The sequence below is a fragment of the Erythranthe guttata genome, chromosome 9 (assembly GCF_056151865.1).
Source record: "Erythranthe guttata isolate IM_541 chromosome 9, IM_541, whole genome shotgun sequence".
In the NCBI taxonomy this organism is placed as follows: domain Eukaryota; kingdom Viridiplantae; phylum Streptophyta; class Magnoliopsida; order Lamiales; family Phrymaceae; genus Erythranthe; species Erythranthe guttata.
The window spans coordinates 3,859,530-3,884,866 of NC_142541.1; the positions used below are offsets into that span (position 1 = coordinate 3,859,530).

At 33.5% G+C, this 25,337-nt stretch overlaps 3 protein-coding genes across 3 annotated transcripts; all 3 read left to right on the plus strand.

Moving 5' to 3' along the window:
• LOC105959760 (uncharacterized) lies at nucleotides 1-3,454 on the plus strand. The gene is made up of 14 exons (XM_088823568.1): nucleotides 1-392; nucleotides 502-564; nucleotides 664-716; nucleotides 793-873; nucleotides 963-1,036; nucleotides 1,127-1,209; nucleotides 1,521-1,627; nucleotides 1,778-1,920; nucleotides 2,004-2,051; nucleotides 2,146-2,198; nucleotides 2,467-2,551; nucleotides 2,639-2,705; nucleotides 2,842-2,955; nucleotides 3,208-3,454. Exons 1-14 carry the CDS (start codon nucleotides 52-54, stop codon nucleotides 3,285-3,287), a joined length of 1,392 nt encoding a protein of 463 aa, XP_088679694.1. The 5' UTR covers nucleotides 1-51; the 3' UTR covers nucleotides 3,288-3,454.
• Nucleotides 3,455-7,191: 3,737 nt separating this feature from the next.
• On the plus strand, nucleotides 7,192-9,824 carry LOC105965718 (protein FAR1-RELATED SEQUENCE 5-like). Its single transcript, XM_088822684.1, has 3 exons — nucleotides 7,192-7,212; nucleotides 7,284-8,930; nucleotides 9,012-9,824. Exons 1-3 carry the CDS (start codon nucleotides 7,192-7,194, stop codon nucleotides 9,822-9,824), a joined length of 2,481 nt encoding a protein of 826 aa, XP_088678810.1.
• A 10,808-nt stretch (nucleotides 9,825-20,632) lies between these two features.
• Nucleotides 20,633-23,331, plus strand: LOC105959759 (2-hydroxy-palmitic acid dioxygenase MPO1). Its single transcript, XM_012983902.2, has 4 exons — nucleotides 20,633-21,101; nucleotides 22,521-22,583; nucleotides 22,668-22,739; nucleotides 22,820-23,331. The coding sequence occupies exons 1-4, from the start codon at nucleotides 20,763-20,765 to the stop codon at nucleotides 22,934-22,936; spliced, it is 591 nt and encodes a 196-aa protein (XP_012839356.2). The 5' UTR covers nucleotides 20,633-20,762; the 3' UTR covers nucleotides 22,937-23,331.
• Nucleotides 23,332-25,337: the final 2,006 nt, after the last annotated feature.

The following is a 25,337-nucleotide window of genomic DNA, read 5'->3' on the forward strand; positions in this document are numbered from 1 at the left end:
AACAAATAATTATTAAACAAATAATTATTAATTATATATATAAATTGGATTATGATTTATAAAGAGTGTGGGCCTAATGAGGAATCCGATAAGCAGGCCCAATATGTAAAACCCGTAAGGCCCTTAGATTTAGACCTTAGTATTGTCATTTGGCGGCAACTTTTTTTTTTTTTTTTTCTCAGTCACCTGAGGGGAGGATTAATGTGTGAAGAAGCAGAGGAGCTCCGCCCTAGTTCGGACTCCGCCGCCGAAGTTAAGGAAACAATCTCCGATGGCGGTAACTCCTGGCCGGCTGTTCAGTACGACGTCGCTCCGTATAGAACCTACCATTTCTTCCAGCAGTTTAGAACCGCCGATTCGAACCCTAACAACTTTCTGAAGGGCGTCAAATGGTACTTTTCATTTACACCGAAATTATGTTTCATTTATCTTCAATTTCAGAAGAGGATAAACAAATCATCTCATTTGCTATTACCAATCTTACTAGTTTTCTCTCAACAGGTCGCCGGATGGTTCGTGCCTCCTAACTTGCTCCGACGATAATACCCTCCCGATTTTCAGCTTGTAAGCTTATTGATCATGATGAATTCTTAGTTCTCGATTTTATTTAATTCCTTTTAATTTGTGTTTCTGATTGTTGATTATCGATGTTTTTATCATTAGGCCTTACAATGAGAGTGGCAGTCTAGATGGTTCTGCTTCCATGCCAGATTCTGGTAGCTTGATTTTTTGCAATAATTTGTTTTTTTTTTCTTCTGGAAATGCCGCTTAATGTATTCAGCCTAATTGCAGATTCGTATGCAGCAAACGTTGTTGTGAGAGAGGGGGAATCTGTATATGACTATTGCTGGTACCCATACATGTCTGCTTCAAGTACATCTTCATGACATGGTTTTATTATTCCAAACTATGATATATCTTTTGAAAGTAGAATTTACTATGTTGCCCGTTTGATATTTCAGATCCAGATCTTTGTGTATTAGCGACGTCTACGAAAGACCATCCAATTCATCTATGGGATTCTAATTCTGGACAGGTTGGATAAATGACAACTTGGTCTGTCTGTGTATTACTTTGCGTATTATTTGATTTGAGTAATGAGTATATATGAATGTGGTAATTTCAGCTCCGCTGCACGTACCGTGCTTATGATGCCATGGATGAGATTACTGCTGCCTTCTCAATTGGCTTCAACCCTAATGGAAACAAGTAAGCATCAACCTACATGCGTGACACCAATTTGTTGACTTGTTATCTCTCCAATCCTCGTTAAGACTTGGCGCTCGTGTGATATACGTCATAATTACGATATTGTTGATAGTTTCTAAATTGTACAATATTCAGTTAGGTGTTCATTGAGGGCCCCGTTATTAAATTGTGCTGTTAAATTAGTGGAGATTTTCATTTCCTTGGAGGAGAGGAGATGGCCCCATTATTATGCTGTTTAAGTAATAATACTTTCATTTCTCGCAAGGATGTGCCATTAACTATTTCAATGACTGTTATTTTTCCCACTTCAGGATTTTTGCTGGATATAATAAAACTATTAGAGTATTTGATGTTCATCGCCCGGGGAGAGATTTTGAACAATATTCAACTCTTTCGGGAAAAAAAGAAGGGCAATCAGGTAATTCTATCAGATTTTTGCATTAGTGAAACTTTCAAATGCATAGTACCATATTTGTGATGTTTATCTGTTATTCCCCTTCAGTTTACTTTTTAATGTAATTTGTGTGATAGTAGCTACATGTGATACTTGTTTTTTACTTGTCGTCAGGTATTATATCTTCAATTGCTTTCTCTCCCACTGATTCTGGGATGCTGGCTGCGGGTTCCTATAGCCAAACTACTGCTATATACAGAGAAGATAATATGGAGCTGTTGTATGTGTTGCATGGCCAAGAAGGTGGTGTTACCCAAGTAAGTTGGGTGAATTACCATTCTTAGGGTTGATATTTTGCGATTTTTTTTAAGTGACTAATCATTCTTAAGCCATCTCTCAGGTTCAGTTTTCGAAAGATGGCAACTATTTGTACACTGGGGGGCGTAAGGTATAGTAAAACTGCACATATTTGAACGTTCTAGCATTGGTAATACAAAATTATTTAAGAGTCGATCACGAATATTTTCTCAAATATCATACAGGATCCATATGTGCTATGCTGGGATATTCGCAAAACTGTTGATATTGTCTACAAGTAAGTCTCCTGTTCCTCTAGGAACCTGATATAACAAATGGATATTTTATTTGAGGGAGATAGTAAGTAGCCCAAAATTATTGTTTATAATACTCATGCAATAAATGTAACTACGACCTTGTTGATCATGGATTTAAGTAACCTTAAATGGAATTCACGGAACCAACTAATATTCTTTCCCATGTCGAAATGAACATTTCAGAACGGTGGACTATTATTAGAATATAACTTCATAATTTAACTCACTGTTTTTTCCACATCTGGTTAGACTATATCGATCATCGGAAACTACCAACCAAAGGATACAATTTGATATTGAGCCTCGTGGTCGATATCTTGGAACTGGCGGTCAGGTACCAGTTTTAGCTTTTGTATTTTTGTTCAGGCTGTCAATTCAAAATCATTTGATTGCTTACTTTTGTTTAAATTATTTTTTCAAGGATGGTCTTGTGCATATCTATGATCTCCAGACAGGGGAATGGGTATCAAGCTTTCAAGCTGCGCTAGGTAGGTGCTTGCTCAACCCCCCACCCCCACCCCCACCACACACACATACCCAATCCACCCACCCCTAATGTTGTTTGTCGTTTTAAACAGTATCTTCAATCTATCTTTTATTTTGACCCTTGCATTTGTATTTCAGATACCGTAAATGGTTTTGCTTTCCACCCGTTTCTCCCGATGGCAGCAACTTCATCAGGACATAGACGATTTGCAGGATTAGTGGATGACTCTCAAGAAAATAACCCTTTAAATGGTATGAAATCATCAGTCCTTCAATATATTATCCCCATTCATCATCACGTGTGCTTATAGTCTGCAATCAGTTTTTCAGTAACTATATTATACTTCTTAAAATTTACGTTTCTTTATATTCTATTTCAGTGCACTTCCTAGTTTTAGTCTACTTTTAGTCAATGCCCCGTGAGGTCGTAAAGTAATCTGAGACGATCTCAACTTTATGTTAACTTGTGAGTTTAACGGTATCTTTTTTGTTTGTAAATTTTAGGTCATGAAAATTGTCTGTCTGCATGGAGCTTTTATTCTTCGACAGCGGATGATGCAGCCAACACTGATTTTGGAAATTGATATCTTGACTTTGGATCTGTACAATAGCTTATAACATTGGCCGTATTTATGTTGTAGATTTCCAAATTTTGCATTGAAGATAAAAATTATGACCGAAATCTTGACTAATATGAACTCTGATGCATATGTTTTATTGTATTAATACAGGTTGATACTGTTTCAAACAATTGCCATTTTAGCTTGATACAATTCAAAGTTATACTAGAATATGTAGATCTATATGAATATTAAAATATTCAAGTTTTTAATTACCTAATCTTATTTAGTGTCATCAAAATTAAATTAACCTATGCCATAACAACGTATTTTAGGCAGGCATAAAATACATAAGATTGACTGCAAAGAAAATGTCCGAAATTTCAGTTGCCCTGTTTGCTTCTTCTGGCGACGAGGGATTTATTTCTCGATATGGAGGAATGAGCAAGAATTTTGTATAGCATTGTTGTTGTTTGTAAGTTGTGAAAAATTGTTGGGTTTTTTTGTTGTACATGTTGAGACAACAGCGCCACATGCCAGTTTTTTCATTGAAGACGAGTTGGCTTGTTTTGTATCTTTGTTTGTACATGTAGGGAGGAAGTAGGGGAGTGGTTGGTTATAGGGAGGATTCGAATTTGGGCTGTCATTCATTCAGTTCGCTGTGAATCCAAAGAGATTGTGTATGTATACGATATATGTTTCTGAGTTGTTGATTAAATTCAATAAGATGTTTTTCCTCGTGTATTTTGTCTATTGATTGCTGAATTATTTGTCTGGTTACGATTCATCGATATGTTTTACTTGGTGTATTAAAAGATGAGGGATTTTCTTTTCTTTTTTTGGTGGGAGGAATTGAACCAAATTTATTACTTGCCATTTTTTATATAGATTCTTGTTGTCGTAGTTGGTGAAATGTGTATGAATGAGCTTACACACACCAATGTGGGCGCTCATGAATGGTAAAGATCTATTCAATGTATGTAGCATAATATAAACCGTTATTCAGGCTATGTAATGAGATGATTATTTGTTATAAATTGGCATTCTTGCAATTGTGTGTTGATTTTATATGTTAATGTGGTGATTTAGTATTTCCTTAAAATGAAGATAATCAATCAATCATTATCAGCTGATGAAATTGAACCCTAAGCTGATGAGTAGTAATCTCTGCCATTGTTCTCTTTGTAACAGCGGTGAATCAAATTCTAAGTTATATTCCCACTTGCGAGTACCCAAATCCGAATGCCTACGCTTCGTAAAGCTCCCACCTTTACTACCCGCGCCACCATTTTCAACTTCATCAAAACTCTAAACTGATCATATTATTAGACTATCAATGCGAGCCTTCCAAACTTACGAGATTCGTAGAGAAAAGTAAAGCATGAGCAAGGCGATTGCCTTGTCTCGAAACGAAGGAAAAATTAAAAGAATTAAATGACTTAGCCATCTCCAAAAGGGAGACATATTGCATCCCCTGCTTCCAGAGCTTCCATAACTCTCTTACAATCACCCTCTAGACCATCCCCTTGCCAAAGCTACGGACAAAGCTTGTTCAGCAGCCCTTGCTTCAACAGACGGACGACCAACGATCCTAGCGACCCTCCACCATAAGCATCGACCCATGCAATCCCTAGCCATGAAGATTGGTGTGGATGCCGATTGACCTCAACCTCACGAACATTTGCATTGGTAAACTGACCCGTCTTCGACAAATGTCAAATAATTTTGTCTTTTGCCACTGGAACAGCCATGATTCTTTCCTTGTCCATCGGCCAAAAAACCTCTTCAATAAAATCCGATTTCGAAGCTCGAGTGTCAATGTCGATTAAGTCTCCTACCTTGTCCTGGTAACACATATGAATAGGACGTTTTGTGTAGATTATGAAGTTGTTGTTTCCCACCAGCCATATTGAGGTGTCCGCTCCGTTCCTATTCTAACCCGGGTTCCACATCGAATTAAGAAGACAACACCAAGTCACAATTTTTGTTTTGTTTTTTTCCAATAATAATTTTAATTCAACATGATTTTTGATTTAGTTTAAGTTTCAAAAAAATAATTCATATAAATTCCCAAAAAAAATTAGGTAAATTCAATCAATTAGTAGTCTTACAAAAATTCTAAGAAACTGCACAACTAATGAGAATTGTAAATCTAAAATGATGGAATTGTAAATCTAAAATGATGGAATTATAAATCTAAAATGAAGTGAAATACATGATCACATGTATCTATTATACATATGTTTAATTTGTTTTTTGAAGAAATCATATGTTTTAAAGCAGTTTAATTTACAAAATTGAACTTTCAGTTGCATCAAATTCGTATCGAGAGTGCAGTTGGCAGCCTCTAGAACCCTGAGTATAACTTGTTCCTCTAATCTTTGTTTTGTAAACTGCTGTTTAGTTAGAAACTATATGACAAGAAAATTAACCCCTTGGTGGTGTAAAATCTTGAAGTTGGTGAGATGAGGAAGAGAGAAAATAGAACGGGTTTGGAAGTGGGGGTGATAAACGAAAAGAGATAGTGGGAGTGAAAGAGAGGCGGAAAAGAGAGGACTTAGGTTTATGACGGTAAGGGAATTTTTGTATTCTCACACAAGTCCACAAGAGTCTCACTAATTTAAAGTGATTTTTGACGGCAACATGGACTCGAGCTCGAGCTGGTCAAACTACTAGGGGGTATTGCATACTTCCCCTTAATATATTTGCATATATTTTAGGTAATCAATTTCAATAATTTTTTTTTTTGGAGTCTAATGATGCATTTTATTCTGCTAATGGAAATATATGAGTAGGAGTGCAAGTTGGAACAAAAATTTTAATTTTCGCCGGTTTTGATCCGAAAAATTACAATTTTTGATTTTTTTGTATTGTAATTGAAATTATATAAAAAAAATTGGAATTCCGATTTTCAATCCGATTTTATTTACGAAATTAATTCCAAAAGAATCCATTTTTTCCGAAAAAATACACCTATAAATAATATATATATATATATATATATATATATATGGGGATCACTATTTCAAATCCCAACTTTTGCTTACTTGAATACCAAAAAAATAAAAAATAAATAATTAATTGTAAATTACTTTAATGCCCTTAATGAAAATTACAACCAAAAAAATATTACAAACACTATTTTTCTTTCTTAAATACCAAATAATCAAAAACCCTAAAAAAAACATTTCCTTCCTCACTCACAAACCTCTCACCTCCTCCACCTCCTTCTTCTCCATCCCCAAAAACCCTCCTAAAAAACCTCAAAACAAAAGAAATCAAAACCTTACACAACTTGCAAAATGGCGTCAAATGACAATAGAATGGTAGTTTACGAGCAAGGAGAACCCATTAAGGTATGTATTCATGTATTTTTTGAGCTAAAACATCGATTTTGATTTTTTTTTTTTTAAACTCGTCACCGATTTTCGACACATACAGGTCGAAAATATGCCTAATTTTCGACATGTATGTGTCGAAAAACATAACAATTAATATTGTATTCAGTTTCGACACCTAAGTGTCGAATTTTGCTACAATTTTCGACGCCTAAGTGTCGAAAATGACCCATGTTTTCGACACTTAAGTGTCGAAAATTGTAGCAAAATTCGACACTTAAGTGTCGAAAATTGTGGTCAATTTTCGACACTTAAGTGTCGAATTTTGCTACAATTTTCGACACTTAGGCGTCGAAAATTGTTCATATTGCAAATTTACATGTCTTATATTTTCGACACTTTTGTGTAGATCGATTGCACCCATTCATTTACCACGTCAGAAAAATTCCCAACAAAAGAAGCTTTATTGGCATGGGTTCGTGAAGTATGTAAAAGAATTGGAATGGTGTTAATGATTGCGGGTTCGAGTGACGGGGATATAGGATGTAGGACACCGTATGTGATTGTTCGTTGTGAGCGTGGGGGCCATTATGTTGGCAAGAAGGTACCAGGTGAAGATGATCAAAGACCGGGAAAAAGGAGCACCGGTTCAAAGAAATGCAATTGTCCGTTTAAATTGAAGGGGTTAAAAGAATCCAAGGACAATGAAAATGCTGAGTGGAAATTGGATGTTTATAGTGGTATTCACAACCACAACTTATTCGAAAACTTGCACGGACACTCTTATGCTGGAAGATTATCAAAGGAGCAGGTTTCCTTTGTTCACACTATGAAGAAAGCAATGGTGAAACCAAGGGCACTTCTAAGAGCATTGAAGGAAAAGGACCCGTCTAATGTAACTGGTATGAAGACAGTTTACAATACTATCTCTAAGTTAAATTTCAGTGAATTGGATGGGAGATCTCAATTGCAATCATTGTTCGTCAAGTTGAAAGAAGATGAATACCTCTCGTACCATAGATCGAACGAGTTGAATGCGATTACCGACTTGTTTTGGATCCACCCGAAATGCATTAAGTTGGCAAAGTCGTATCCGTACGTATTCGTCATCGATTGCACGTACAAGACCAATCGTTACGGACTCCCATTTCTTGAGATTGTGGGTTTTACTTGTACCAACAAGACGTTCTCCATTGCCTTTGCATACTTGGATCACGAAAAGACGGAAAATTTCGAATGGGCGTTGCGTTGTTTGAAGGAGGCCATGACAAGTTGTCATCGGCCTAATTGCATTGTAACAGATCGAGATTTGGCTTTAATGAAAGCAGTGGCCAATGTGTATCCATCGAGTCATCACTTGCTGTGTCGGTGGCATGTGAACAAGAATATATTGGCCAATTGTAAGAAATTGTTCACAAAGGACATCACCAAATGGAAGCAATTTCAGTCGGTTTTTTCGGCTCTTATTGAAAGAAATACCATAGAGGAGTTCAATGAGGATTGGGAGTCAATGAAAAGAACATTTATCGGTTATCTCCCGGCTATAGAATATGTAGCTAATTCATGGTTGGATCCGTACAAGGAGAGACTTGTATCGGTGTGGACAAATAAGTGTACTCATTTTGGAACGTACACTTCTAATAGGGTGGAGGGGGCACACGGACGAATGAAAAGGGATGTGCATAATTCAACTGGCACCTTTGTGGATTTGTATACGAAAGTCCACAACCAAATTGTCGAACAACACAATGACATCAAAGCTTCTTTTGAAGTAAGTAAAAATACTTACGAACACACTTTCAAAACGTTGATATACAACGAGCTTCGTGGAAGTATCTCAAAATTCGCTCTGCAACTACTCAAAGTTGAGGTGGACAATGCGAAACTATTGCAACCGAGCGATATGGGTTGTAGTTGCGCCATTCGAACAACTCACGGTCTACCATGTTGCCATGAACTTCATGAGTATGTTGTTGTGAACAAATGTCCTATCCCACTTGAGTTAATAGGCTCGTATTGGAAACACATGAGCATGGAGCCCGTCGCGACCACAAACGAAGTCATCCTACCAACCATCGACGAAGAATTATCGGAATACCAGAAGCTCTTTGAATGTGCCGATCTCGATGCAAAAACTCAATTGCGCAACCATTTGAGACATTTTACCCACCCAGAGAAGACTAACCTTACGGAGCCAAGTGAAAAAATTGTTAGCAAAGGTCGACCGGCAAAAAATAGGAAAGACAAATCAAGCACTCGGGACAAATCACATTTTGAGTATATGGAGCCAAAGAAAAAAAAATCGAAGCAAGCTAGTTGTTCTCCAAAGGTAAATGTCGCTACTATCGTCTCATTTCATTGAAGTTGTATTTTATAATTGTGCTGAGTAATGAAGTGTAATATACTGCAGCTTATACCTGTACTGATGAGATTACGAGGGCACTCGAATGATTCTATTAACACTATACCAACTCAAGAGTCAGGAAAAAGCACTATACCGATGCAAGAGTCGTTCAAACCATTATTTGAAGATGCAGATGTGGGATTGCCACCAGGTTTGATTGGCAAGAATAAGTACATTGACACGATCCATCCACGATTTCGTATGCACGTTCGAGAAATCATCAATGTCGGTTCAGATGGACACTGTGGATTTCGGGCAGTTGCCTCTATAATGGGATTTGGAGAAGATGAATGGGGTCGAGTGCGAGATGACATGCTACGGGAGTTGACTTCTAATTTTTCCACTTACACGACCATGCACCGTGGCGAAGAAACCGTTAGAAGCATGCAAGCTATTGTGAGTAACTGGGATGTTCCTGCCACTCGTGATCATTGGATGTCTTTTCCAAATATGGGTCATGTAATTGCTTCAACATACAATATTGTGCTTGTCTACTTATCCAAGTATCAGTGTCTCACGTTCATTCCTCTATCGAGCGATCCAAAGCTTTTCAGCGAGAGACAAGAGCACGGAATGGCATTCGTCGACAACTGTCACTTCGTGCATGTTGTCTTGAACAACAATTGTCCAATACCTCCTATCGCCGATTATTGGTACCGATGTCATGATCCTAAAGCTCATGGTTGGAAGCCTGCAGAAATGGATGGTCGGATTACAGCATTCCGAGAACTAATAGGTCAAAATGTTGCCACGCGAGAGAGTTTCGAGATTATTACTATATCAGACAATGGTGATAGTTCTCCGAACAAAACTATGTAAAGTTACTGGTGTTAGTTTCAATTTTATTAAGTGTTGTGTTTTTGAAAAATTGCAATTTTTATTTGTTTTGTGAAATTAACCCCAAATATATTGCAATGTAACATAAAAAACATATTCTAAGTGTTTTTGGACAAAAAAAATAAAAATTGCAATTTTTTCAATTTTTTTTTTTTTGAAACAGTGTAAATTCGACAGCTAGCTGTCGAATTTCAATAGCAATTCGACAGCTAGCTGTCGAATTTCTACTGAAATTCGACAGTTAGCTGTCGAATTTTAACTGTTTCACTTTATTTTTTTTTTAAAAAAATTGCAATTTTTATTTGTTTTGTCCAAAAACACTTAGAATATGTTTTTTATGTTACATTGCAATATATTTGGGGTTAATTTCACAAAAAAAATAAAAATTGCAATTTTTTCAATTTTTTTTTTTTGATACAGTGTAAATTCGACATCTAGCTGTCGAATTTGAGCTGTATCAATTTTTTTTTTTTTGAAAAAATTGCAATTTTTTTTTTGTGAAATTAATCCCAAATATATTGCAATGTAAGATAAAAAACATATTCTAAGTGTTTTTGGACAAAAAAAAAATAAAATTCAAATTATCAAAAATATTTTCATTTAAAACAACCAAAATCCATATAAAACTAAATTAAAAAACAAGTAAATCAAATAAAATCCATCAAACAACATCCATCTAAAAAATACCATCTAAACTACACACAATCCATCAACTAAATTGCCTAAAACACACAAGACTAATCCTGTGTTTTTTTCTTCCTACTAAACACGCGTTTCACAACCGCCTGTGGGGCATCGGACGAGCTCGATGGAGGTGGAATTGGCCCTATCGAGCTACCTGGAGGTGGTGGTGGGGCATCCGACGAGCTCGATGGAGGTGGAAGTGGGGCATCCGGCTCGATCAATCTGACAATATCATTTAGGGTCCCCCACATGACCGTATGATCTAATCGAGATCGCAGGTACGACGCTCGTTTAGGCGTTGAAGTAGTCTTTGACTGAGGCTCCCATCGGCTCGCTAATGGCCCCTCGAATTCCGTCTTCAATGTGCCACCCGCCAAATAAGGAAAGTTCTCGTAAATCCATGACTGAAAGAGCGTCAGCCAGCCAGCCATCGAGTTCGTTGATTTTTGTGAGGCTGACGAAAGCTCATCGTACAACCGGCAAAGACATGCAGTGCCCCAAGCATACTCGCCGATCCGATCCAAATCAGATACGAGATTTAGATACTCCACGCTTACCATGTTGCCTGTCTTGTCGCACAGTATAGTACACCCGAGAAAAAATAACAAATACGCCCGAATGGCGTATGTCCTCTTCTCCGCACTATCTCTCATGGTCACTTTGCTAAATTTAGCCTTCAACCATTCCAACTTCACCGCTTTCTTCTTGTTTACATCGTCCGGGTACTCACCTAGCAACTCGAACATCAAACTACTGGGCTTCGTTTTGGAATCACGGATCAAACGCTCGCAAGATACGGTACGCCCAACAACTGGCAAACCGACCAACGTACTCACATCATCAAGTGTGATGGTCATCTCTCCAACAGGTAAATGAAATGTGTTGGTAGCTGGCTGCCATCTCTCTATGAAGGCTCTAAGTAGATGGCCGTCCACAGTGTTGTACGATGCTTGTACAACTGACATTAATCCACATCTTTGTACTACATCTGTAATAAACGACGTCGGCACCCAACCTTTCAAAGTTCCTGTGTGATTTCGAATTCGAAATTCTGAGCCGCGCTCCGAGCGATCTGGCCCTCCGTTCACAATATGATAAGCAATGTGCTTATCAAAATTTGTGTACAATTCCGGTATCTCGGGACCTCGGACCGGTTCGTTGCTCGAATCACCAACTCCTACAGTCGAAGGTAGAGCCGACACCGGATTCGTTGACGAAGAACCCTCTCCAGACTTCTTCTTGGTCGTGGTCTTTTTCTTGGTCGTGATTGCCTTGCCCTTGCCTCTATCGGATAATTCCTTCCTCTTCTTACGGTTCGAGACAGTCGGAGGTATACGAGGTTCACGTGGTTCTTCCACTGCAAAATAACACACAAATAAAAATTAATATACATAATATAAACACAAGCAAATAAAAATAGGAAAGAAAACAAATTAATAATTAAAAAAAAAACAAAAAAAAAAAATTTACACAGATCTAATTCGACAGGTAGCTGTCGAAATATGCTAGAGATTTCGACAGTTAGCTGTCGAATTTTCTACACAATTTCGACAGCTAACTGTCGAATTCTCTAGCATATTTCGACAGCTAACTGTCGAAATTACTCTGTGTAATTCCATTCATTCACAATAATCGACAACTACATGTCGATTTTTGTAGAATTTTCGACATCAATCTGTCGAAAATTCTGCAAAAATCGACATGTACAGGTCGATTATTTTGAATGAAGAACCGACCCACGAATCTCAAATCGACTGAAATTGGATGCACCCATTACTAATTAACGATCATTTCTACCTAAAACAATCAAATCCTAGTTACCCATATCAAACAATTCGAAAATATTAAAGAAAAAAAAATTCAAAAAAAATATTACTTGTACAAAAGCGGCGGCGGCGTTCAGCGGGTTGATAACAATGGACGAAGAAGCGGCGGCGGCGTACAGTGGCGTTCGGCGGCGGCGGTGAGGGTTGGAGAGGAGAAGAAATGGTGGAGGTTTTTTTTTTTACACCAAAAGGTTTTTTTTCTTTTTTTTTTATTTGGTTTTTGAGTAGGTAATTTCTAAAAAAATTTGATATAATTGATATTTTGATGAAAGGGTGTTTTGGTACTTTTCTTTTTATTTTGGTATTAAAGTAAGAAAAATCTGATAAATATGTACTCAATTTTGGTTTTAAACTGGGTAGTATTCAAGTAAGCAAAAGTTGGGATTTAAAATAGTTGCCCCCTATATATATATATATATATATATATATATATATATATATATATATATATATATATGTATTATTTTTGCCATTCACCCATTTATAAACTTGTTATGTAATTCCTTTTCTAATCTTTACATGTTGAGAAATTGCAGTTGTGTTATAATTATGGGCGAATGGCAAAAATGCCCATCACATGGGACTTAAATGCATTTTGGTCCACAAAAAAAACAGTCTCTCAATTAAACTCATCCCCATGTCTTTAGTCTAAAATACCCTCCATAATATAATTCTTATCAATTTCATCCATTATGCTATAATTTTCTTAATATTACACATTGACCCCGGATTTAAACAAATATATCACATTAACCCCCAAAATATTTTTTTTTCAGAAAATAATTTTTTTTCTGATTTTTTTTTTCCGGCAAGATTACGGCGTTGACTTTTTTTTTTTCCTGAAAATTTTTTCCGCCCGGTCAACCAGCGTTGACTGTTGGTTGACCGCCGGTCTCCGGCGTTGACTTTTTTTTTTTTTTTTTGAATTTTCTTTTTCTTAGAAAAAAATATTTTAATTAATATTATTGTCTTGGCTACTAAATTACTGTCTCAGACAGTAATATTACTGTTTGGGACAGTAATATTATGAATATTATTTTCCCGAACAGTAATATTATTAATATTATTGTCTAAGACAGTTAAATTACTGTTGGAGACAGTAATTTAGCAGCCAAGGCAGTAATATTAATTAAAATAATTTTTTTTAAGAAAAAAAAATTCAAAAAAAAAAAGTCAATTAACAGTTAAATTACTGTCTCCGACAGTTAAATAACTGCTGGAGACAGTAATTTAGCAACGAATACAGTAATATTAATTTTTTTTTTTTTAAGAGTAAAAAAGTCAATTAACAGTTAAATTACTGTCTCCGACAGTTAAATTACTGCTGGAGACAATAATTTAACAACGAATACAGTAATATTAATTAAAATATTAAAAAAAAAAGGTCAATTAACAGTTAAATTAATCTCTCCGACAGTTAAATAATTGCTGGAGACAGTAATTTAGTAGCAAATACAGTAATATTAATTAAAATATTTTTGAAGAAAAAAAAAAGTCAATTAATAGTTAAATTACTGTCTCCGACAGTTAAATAACTGCCGAAGACAGTAATTTAGCAGCCAAGACAGTAATATTAATTAAAAAAAAATTATTAAGAAAAAACAAAATTATTAAAAAAAAAAAAAAAAGTCAACGCCGAAGAACCGGCGGTCAACGGCAGTTGACCGGCCGGAAAAAAAAGTTTTTCAAAAAAAAAAAAAAAGAAAAAGTCAACGCCGGCGACCGACGGTCTCCGGTGGTGGCGGGTCAAAGTTGGGGTCAAAATTGAAATTAGGGTTAAAATTGGTTAATTGATGAAATTGGGCTAAATTGTGGCGTAAATCATGAAATTGGAATTGAAATGGGTTTCAACGAATTGGGGGTAATTTTGGTATATATAAAAGGATTTGCCTTATTTGCAAATAAGTTTGAATGAGCTGGATTTATTTGAAAGACAAAAAAATTGGATGTCCCTCTTTTAATTAAGTGCCCTTGTCATGAGCCTATTTGTCATTTGCCCTATAATTATTAGCCTAATTATAACAAAAACAAAAAAAAAAAACAAAGGATATTTTCCATTGGTTAGTTATATAAGGTAATTGTTTTTCGATTTGTATTTCCTTGTGTAATATATATTAAATTGCTAAAAATAAAATCAAGGGGAGAGTGTTGTAATTAATTTTTGGTTCGTCAAATGTAATATTTGGTCATATATTTATATAGAAACGCCTTTGATATTTTATTATATATAAATTGGAGTCATTTATAATAGTGTTGGGATAGGATTTAGATGAGTAAAATGATTTATTCGCAATATGGATGAATGATACAAAATGCTAACCGAGTGAATCAATAGTGCAATTTATGTGAAATACTAAATGGATCTAACTTATCATAGAAAATAATTTAGTTATATATGATCAAATATGATGTGCACTTGATAGTAATATTTCAAAATAATAAGAAAAATGATCAGAAAAATATTAATCTAGACCAATTATTCTTCACTAAGTTATATATGCAACTTGGTATTATGTTATAGTAAGATGTGATAATTGTAATAAAAAGTTGTATCTAGAAAATAATACAATAAATTAAAAAAAATATATACATCGAGCTACAATTTGGTGATTGGGTTGTCATAAGCATAAAAAAATATATTGAATTCTTCACTATCCATCTCAGTATCTTCTTCGCCCATACTCTCTGTTGGATCGCCTATTCAAAATTAAAAGCACTCAATCGAGATAAATGAGCTTGATTTTGCCGATAAAAAATGAACATTATCGTTAAAACTAGAAACATATGTCACATACCTTATATCGTATTTTCTTCTTCACTAGAAATGTCATTGTTTGTATGACTTTCAGTTGTAACACCGCCATGAGATTCATAGTAGTTGCAATACGTCTCCTAAAAAGAAGCATATAATTCCTTTAAATGAGCACTAAAATTCATAAATTATGTATCCAATTTGAGAGGTAAATAAGTAACTAAATAATTAATTAAGGTATTTACCATTTCAAGTCGTACGAGATCTTCTCTCATACAACTATACAATATAAAAAGTGCAACCTCCTTCAATGAACGAAAGTTGCCACTAACTTTGTCATGCATATAATATTGTTACACAATGTTTTTGGCAAAAAAACATTAGTATGACACACATATTTTATTTAATATGTTTAGAAAATTGTGTGATATATACCTTATCACTGGCTTTCGAGCCATTTCGTTTTATCTCTTGCACTACCCAACCCGCCAACCGTTCTTGCAAAGATATGTTGTAATTCGGTTAAACTGGTGGATTTGATATTTCGTCAAGAGGAATCATTACGTCGTGTTGTTGGATTGGAGTCTTTTTCACTCCTAACGCCGACCTTTCTTCTTCTCGGCAAGAAAATAAGTGATACATATTCGTTTCACTTGTTTCATTCTGTGTCACATTTGTTAAGAAAATCAGTCAAAACCAGTCTTTACAAAATATGCAGTCTAAATAGTTGTGATATTAACCTTGTAAAAGAATGTTCTTCATGTACATTCTATTACAAGAACAAATTTTCTAGAATATAACTAATTAGTGAGATAAAAAAATGTTAAAAAAATTAGCTAATCTCAGTTAAGGATGTTTAATATATAAATTATAATTAAGTTATAATAAAAATCTAACTAGGGTATTATTCGTGCACCAGACTGATGACAATATTTAGAAATCTTTTATATATATATATATATATATATATATATATATATATATATATATATATGGTTTATTTGGTGGATTTTATGTGCACATGGAATTACGTTTTACTCACATGTTTATGTAATATTAATTATTTTAACTTTCTTTCTTAGTAAAGTGATAATATTTTTCCTAAATTTGTGACCCGATAGAAAAAAGTATTGTTTCTTTTTAATTATTTTATTCATCATAAATTCTATATAAAGTAACTAAACCATAATTGTTTATTTAAAAATTGTAGCCTCTACGCTTCAAAAATTATGATTCAATCTTGAAAAAATACTTCTTAAAGATGATGATTAATGAAATTAATGAAGATGATAACAATGAAGTAATTAATATATGCACAATAGTTACAAATATCCAATGCACATACCTTTTGCATTTCTAGAATATAATGTCCGTCTTCTCGATGTTGGAAAAGTAGAACGAGATATTCCAAACTCCTTCGACTACACACCTTACTCTTCGTTTCTTTTCGAGAGACGACTGTCTAGTGCTTGATTCAGCTTGAACCTACACGAGCAACGATAATGGTTATGTAAATAAAGCTAAAACCATCCATCTTTTCTATATAAAAAAAATTGCTTACCAATTTTTTTAGATGATATAGAAACTAAAATTCGAAGAGCAATCCCTTGAAAATACGATATCTCATGAAATATATAACTCCACTATCTACAGAATTGCGCGTACATATAAATTGTTGTTCATATACATAAATGAGAGGCAAAAAAACATATCGATAAAGAGAGGCAAAAAAATTAAGATGGTGAATAAAACAAAAAAAAAAATGTAACAAACCACTAATAAATTAGAAGAAAGGACACCTATTTTGAGATGCAATAGATCGAGTTAGGTCGTTACACTTCGAAGGGGTACGGTGTAGTATCTAATTTTATTTAGATTTTCATTTAGATATAAATAACCAGCATATTGATCGATCGAGTAAATGATCAATGAATACACAACCAATGTACATTTCCACGCGTCGAATCTATAACAACCTCGTATAAAAATATCATTTCCAAATTACTCTGCAAATGCCTAATTCATCTTCTTCATATTCTTTTGGCAAGAAATTTGGGATGCACTGGCGGTTCCACGAAGAAAAAATTGAGAGGAAGAAATTATGGATTTTTAGAATTTTTATAAATTGTATTTTGGCCCCAAAATGTTTGATAAAACTTTGTTAGAAGTTTGTAATTTTAATATTACGATACTAGATATTAATATAGTATATTATTGTGTTATACAGTGATAATACTGTGTTGATCGAAAAAAACAAGTCAAAGGAAAAAGCTAAAAAGAAATTAAGAAAAATAAAAAAGTTAACATTGTTAATCGACAATCCAATGTTGGTGAACGGCGCCAATAACAATATTAAAAAAAAAATCAATGCCGAAAAAAAAAGTTAAAAAAAGAAAAGAAAATCAACGGCGGTCAACAGTCAGCGATAATGGTGGAAAAATCAGGGTCTTTTGTCAAAATTGATTAAATGATGAAATTGTGGTTAAATTAGGGTTGAATTAAATTTTAGGGGTTTTTAGAATATTTTAAAAGAATGCAGGGGTCTGAGTGCAATTTTCTCTATGAAAAATTCCAAATTCAGGCCTAATTCAACAGTTGACCGTTATTTCCTGACGGTCAAACAGACGGAGGGACTCAATGTATTAAAATGTGACAACATTAGTGTGTATTTTGTTGACGGTGGTAAATAGCAGACCAAAAGTGAAAAACGTGTAAACTTGGGGGACCAAAACTGTAATTATCATATTTGTATTGTGACAATTGGATTGTATTTTTCAATTGATCTCATCATTATTTTTTTTAGGGTAAATAGCATTTAGCCCACCCGTGGTTACAAACTTTTGCAGATGACCCCCTTATGCTTTTAATATCAGCACACAACCCCCCTCGTGGTTGAAGGGCGTAGCTTCCGTTAGTTTTTTCGTCAAACTTAACTGCAAGTCAAACGTCAAAGTATTTTTTTTGCAGACGATGACCCCCTTGTGCTTTCATTTCCCTTTTCATTTTTGCAGATGACTCCCTTGTGCCTTTATTTTTGCAGATGACCCCCTTGAAGTTTAACGCACGCGGTTAAGTTTGATGGAAAAACTAACGGAAGCTATTCCATAAACCACAAGAGGGATATGTACTTATATTACAAGCACATGAGGGTCATCTGCAAAAACTTGTAACCGCAGGGAGGTTAAAGTGATATTTACCTTTTTTTTTTTTTTTTTTTTTTTTTATCTATATCTTTACTACCACGTGAATGTCCAACCTATTCTATCTTATTGAAATCGGGTAACATTACATGTTATTTAAACAAGGTCAAATCTCATTAATGGTCCCTCATCTTCACATTTAGTCCCACTTTAGTCCATAATGTCTCCATCAAGAATTGTCTCATTTTCATCATTCATTTCTATAATCCATCTCATTATCATTCCTTGGTGTGTAAATCTGTTATGTTTAACAGAATCTTTTTAAAACAGAAGAAATATTCCATTGTTAGAATTATTTTTGATATTTTATGATTTTTTTCAGTAAATAATAAAGTTGTAATTTAAAAATAATATTTGAAACCAACAAAATATAACTTATAAAAATATAACTTAAAAAACTATTATTTTCACAAAATATTAATTTATATTAATATAAAAACGGATCATTTATTTTGTGGATATATGAGTTGAATTTAGAAATGTATTTAAATAATTATAATATGTCGTCTGAATATATTCTCTATCAAAAATTTATTTATATTTTTTGTGATCTTATGTTATTATTTGAAGAAGTAATTCAATTATATATGTTTTTCTAGTATCTATTAATTTATTTAAAGTTTACTATAAATAATTATAAGAACAGAATATTCCATCCAATAAATAAAAGATTTCGTTAAAGTTAACTAAATTTTACAACAAATGACTATATTGAGATAGATTATAGAGTTCAAGGATGATAATGAGATAATTGGAACACGATGAATTAAAGAGGAACGAAACACTATTATGAGGGACTATTAATGAGATTTGGCCTTTAAACAATTGTTTGGAGTTGGGAATACAATACAACCTCTACTTTATGCTCGAAAATGACCGTCGAACATATCTAAAAAGAATATCAGAGATGAAAATCTAAATGTTTAAATTTTTATTATCCTTATTGGCTTAAGGGTAAATTACGGATACCCTTTTATATGAATAATTGACTAAACTACCCTTTTATTAAATAAACAAATTTTGGATAAATTACAAGTACACTTTGGGTAAGAAAAAATATTACATTTACTTCTCTGTGGGTATATTACATTTATCCCCTAGGGATAGATTTGGAAATTTAATCAAATATTCCATGAAATGTAGAAGATACCATTAATCATAGCTTCCTAAGGGTATAGCTGTTAGAAAGGACAATAGCTGAGGGAGGTATTTGTAATTACCGATACTACATGGGTGTGTAATTTGTTTGGTAAGGGTTCTGTAATTTGCCCATATTATAATTGAAAGAAAAAAAAAATCCAAGTATGTTTAAAACATTGAGAAGAATTATAAAAAAAATATTAATAACTCATTGAATATTTATTAGGGTAAATAGCACTTAACCCCCTTGTGGTTTGGGCATTTTGCACATGACCTCCTTGTGGTTTAAAATTAGGCATATAACCCCCTTGTGGTTTTGAAATTTTGCACATGAACCCCTTGTGGTATGGAATTAACACATAACCCCTTGAATAGAAAACTGGAAAAGACTAAATTACCCCTATCAAGTCAAAAGTTCTTGTTTTAATTTAAAAATAAATATTCTATAAAATAAAAGGCTTAATGTATTTTTTTGTAAAATGAAAATATAATATATTATCGTGTTTTTTTTTTATTTTACAGCACAAAAGGTATATAATACTAGTTATTGTAAGATTGACAATTTATTCGATTTTAAAAATCAATTTGAAAATCTTTAACATGTCATTAATTATGACTATTATATTACTATTTTCTATATAATATATTATATTATAGTTGTTATCGAACTTTAATTTTTTAAGAAACAAAGTCTTTATTTCTTTTATGGAAAATTCTAAAAAAACATTTCTCTATTGTTGAAATGAAAATGAAATTAAAAAAAAATATATATATATATGTGCCGTAAAATAGAAAAAACACAATAATATATTATATTTATCATTTTACAAAAAAATACATTAATCTTTTCATTTTGTAGAATAATTATTTTTAAATTAAAACAAGAACTTTTGACTTGATAGGGGCAACTTAGTCTTTTCCAATTTTTTATTCAAGGGGGTATGTGCTACTTTAATACCATAAGGGGGTCATGTGTAAAATTTCAAAACCACAAGGGGGTTATGTGCCTAATTTCAAACCATAAGGGGGTCATGTGCAAATTCTCAAACCACAATGGGGTTATGTGCCTAATTTCAAACCAAAGGGGGGTCATGTGCAAACTGCCCAAACCACAAGGGGGTTAAGTGCTATTTACCCTATTTATTATTACAAAAACAAGCTAAAATCAGTCAACTACTAAAATAACTAGACTTTGCCAAAGTCTTCAAACTAAATCTTAAATTTAAGGAAAAAAAAAAATAAAAAAAATTAGACTCTGCTAAAACACAAATCCCTCGTCAAATCCTGTAACCATTTCTTGAAAATCCCAATTCGAGAAATGGGGTTGTTTGATTTGGAAGAACAATTTGCATTCTATGGAGCATATCACAGTAACCCAGTAAACATAGTATTACACATGATCTTTGTCTGGCCGATTGCGTTCACACTTATGGTTCTTTTGTATTTTACTCCGCCTCTTTTCATCCACCCCCAATTTGATTTTTGGGGCCTTAATTTCTTGATATTGAATTATGGGTTCTTGTTTGCTGTAATTTACGGCGCGTACTATGTGATTTTGGATAGGAAAGCTGGTTCTTTTGCTGCTTTCTTGTGCTTTTCTTGTTGGCTTGGCAGCAGCGCTCTTGCTCATCGGCTCGGCTTCTCTTCGGCTTGGAAGGTCATTATTTTTAATTGATTTTTTGCTCTGGGCAATTGTTCTTTATGTTGTTTCAGGGTTGGTTTTGTTTTTACTCGTCTATTTCGGTTTCGGGTTTTGGGTTTCGGTTTCGGTTATAGTTTCTTGGATGAGATGTTGTGCTTGCAAATTGCAATAAAAGAACTTGTTTGTGTTAGAATTTAGAAAGGAAAGAATTATTTATAATCGTAAACATCAATTTGTTTCGCACATTTATTTGTCGGCATCTTTTGACATTTCCTTTTTTCTGGAAAACTTTGATTGTTTGCAAATCTCGATTTTCTTGTTCACTAGGATTTTTCGGTTCTTAATTTAGCTCTTTCATTGTCGTGGTGGGTATTTTTCGTAACGCGCTTTATCTCATTGAATTCTAGATATTGTACTAAATGATACAATATTAGTTTTTCTGATGTTCATCTTATTCGAACAACAATATGTCAAGGCACACCACTAGTTTATAGACTAACGCCTCGTTTGGTTGGGGAGATTAGCCATGATTAACTAAATAATTGGACTTTGTTAGATGTTTTTGTTGGGTCGACCTGCAAATATTATGTTATCATAACTTATCTTGCCTTTTAGGGATTTTTTTTTGTTGGACGTATCGGGTCCGATAAAATAATTGAGTTTTCATTAGATTATTTGGCTGATCTTATCTTGGCAACCAAACGCGGCCTAATACTACTGAACCTCATACTTCCTTCAGTATAATATTCATTTGTTAAATGTTTATATCAGGGTTCAACGATTGAATTATTAAATCCTATTGTGTTTGAAAAAGTATGCATCGAAATCTTTCATGTTGAGAGTGTAATGAAATTCAGTTCACGATTTAGTACATGCTTGATGCTTTAATTTTTTTCCTTCTATTTATAAACGAGATTTCAATTGCATCACTTGGAATTTGATGCATCAACGTATCCGAAGGAACCCTCGTGTAGAACACGTCTTCTTGAAAAAAAAATCCTTGGGGGGTATAATTGCATTCAATCATTTTAATTCCCTTCAGTGTGGTAAATTAAAGGTGCAAATGCATTTTGGCTATGATTGAATCAAATAAAACGAGTAAATTAGTGAAAATGCTTGTTTAAATACCAAAATTTGTTTTAATGCTCGGGAGTTTTAGAGAGAGAAAGTAATTTTTTGAATGAACGGTATTCGTAAAATTAGACCCGTAAAAATCATTTCAGATATTTGAATGTATCATTTATCGGCGTCAAATTTTATGTTTAGATGTCGTTTTGCTTAGGGTCTTGTTAATTAATTTAAGACAATGATCGAATGATGTATGTTACACTTTGAGATAAAAAATTATATTTCATCCATTTTGTAATGATCGGAAGATATTCATCACTTTAATATTTTAGTTACTTTCTGACGATTTGACGATCGTTTTAGCAGGTTGTTCTGGCGTCTCAGATACTGTGCTGGACTGGTCAGTTCATCGGCCACGGTGTATTTGAGGTCATTATTCGGACGAATTATCATCCAGCATTTATTTATTTATTTATTTTTCGACATATATATAATATAAAATAAATTTTGCAGAAACGAGCGCCTGCTCTGTTTGACAACCTTGCTCAAGCATTCCTCATGGCACCATTCTTTGTGCTGCTCGAGGTACATTATCATATATTGATAATATTTTTATTTAAAGATTGAGCAAATATAAATAACTAATTATTGTGTGTGATCGAAAGGGACTGCAATCTGCATTTGGATACGAGCCGAATCCTGGATTCCATGCTAGAGTACAAGCCAAGGTAGATGCTGAAATCAAAGCTTGGAAGGACAACAAGCTCAAGAAAACTTCTTAACAAAATTGTTTACTGCGATTTCTTTCCCACACACATTACATAGGCCCGATACATATTTCTACATAATAAAAGGCGGTGGTTTGGAGCAGCGAATCGATCCGCCGAACGTAATTAATAGTACGATTAAGATTAGTGCCTAATGAAGTTTCTAGTACAATTATGAATATAAAAGACTAGTCGAGAATTCTCTAGAATAGAGAAGTTCTTGCTACTCTTAATTCATTTAATTTGGATCTTCTGCTCGTTCCTAGCCTTTTCCAAGTGAGGTTTTCTCGGAGTTTGCATAAATCGACTCACCACTCCGACGGCAAATTATTTGTATGTACATTTCCTTCGGCATAACTCAATCGTGCATTTACGTCAATGGGGAGTAGAGATAGGTTTGCGTTCCGTCATCCATACTTTTCAAGAAACTCTTTAGCATACTTATTTTGGCATAAAAATATCCCTTTGCTGATTTTTTCTATTTCGAGACCGAGAACGTTCTTTAATTCTCCAAGTGCTTTCGTGTGAGAACGTACTGATAAGTTGGCTTGTACTTGATGTATTTCCTTCTCGTCATCTCCAATTAGTAATTTATCCCCCTAATATCCCTCCTAATTTGTCATTATGAAAGTTGCCTTGAGCCTAAAACATAAAACTAATCATTATAGAGTTTCTCAGAGTAAACAATAAATAAACTTTTAGTTGAGGTGATCATTCAACATGGTATCAGAGTCTGAGTTAAATAAACGGTCATGAGTTCGAATCCCAGCGTTATTCATTTCAAATATTTCAAGTGCAAACCTTCAAATGTAATTCGTCAGTGACGTTGCATTAAAGACCAGAAAGGGGTTATATTCCACATATGGAAAATATTAATTAAATTACACGCTCTTTAGTCTTTACTCTTTAGATGGTCCATACACAAGTATATTTTCAACATAGTTAACACAACACATTTATTTAGTACTTCGTCGCATTTGGAAAACTCGTTAGTCCGCTTTCCTGTAAATATAACTTGTTTCTTTTCTCCTCTAGAAGGTACGAATACACTACACAGTTACATACTTTCTTTTCATATAATACGTCTAACTTGAGTGTCGGAGTCTTTAGAACGCAGAATTACCAAAACCTACTAGATCCTGCGTTCTTCTTGCAATAAAATTCTGAAACCATCAAATCTTGTGTTTGTCGCCGAAACAAAAATAAATAAATCAACTCCCAAAAGGAAGGCATGGAAAAAAGCTTGAAAAGGGTGGAGCCTGGAGGTAGAAAGAAAACAAGAATGGTCATCGGAAATAATTCTACTTTCTAATTTTTCCAAATTTCTTTGGACCGATATTGGTTTATATATGTTACTAGTAATTCACCCGTACGATTTTAATGACTAAAATACGTTGATCATGTAAATCAAACTAATGCGATTCATGTGGGTAATATAAAAAATAAAAATATGTTTTAGATAAAAAATCGAACGAAAACTTTGAATAGTTGATATATAATACGTTAAAATCTAAAAAAATTAAAGACAATATCAATTTCATTTGATTTAAGTATTGAGATAAACAAAATAAATGATAAAAGAAAATATAAAATAAGAAAACTGTGCTATAAAAATAAAATATATTATTTGACCCAAGTTTGTTTATTTATGCATAATCCGAGGGAACCACATATAACTACCATTTATGTCTTTAATTAGTTAGTGATAACTGATAAGTGATGACATGAAATAAAAATTGTCAATTGTTAATATATTACTTATTTTTAATAATATAATTTAAACGTCAACTGTATTTTCATATAAAATAATATCTATTAAAAATTGGTAATTAGTTGATATATGAAAATATTCATTTAAAAAAAGTATATTCATGTATTTTCATATAAAATAATATCTATTAAAAATTGATAATTAGTTTATATATGAAAATATTCATTTAGACAAAAAAATATATTTCAAGAGATCTCTTATTGAGATATTAAAATAAGTGATCACACGAGAAAGTGTCATTTCGTTTTAAGTTGAGTGTTGAGCATGTTTGGCTAAGCTTATAAATTGTTCAAAACATCTTATAAGAAGTTTAAGAGATTATAAGCTCTTAAAAAGTGTTTGGTAATATGTTTATACATGATCTTAAAAATTCCAAAAATAAGTTGTTGGAGATCTTATAAACTGTTTTTTAAAAACTACTACCTGCCCACCTTTTTTATTTAAGATCTTTTTGGTTTAATTACTTTAGCATTAAAAATACTAAAATACCCTCAAATATTTTAGCATATTCCCTCAACACCCTCCTTCGTATAATATATGTCGTTAAATATTATTACAGCCTGCGTATTATGTTAAACCCTAAGCATTATTGGATAAGAAATATTTCAACGCCATTGATTATTTTCTGGTAAGTACATGAGATCG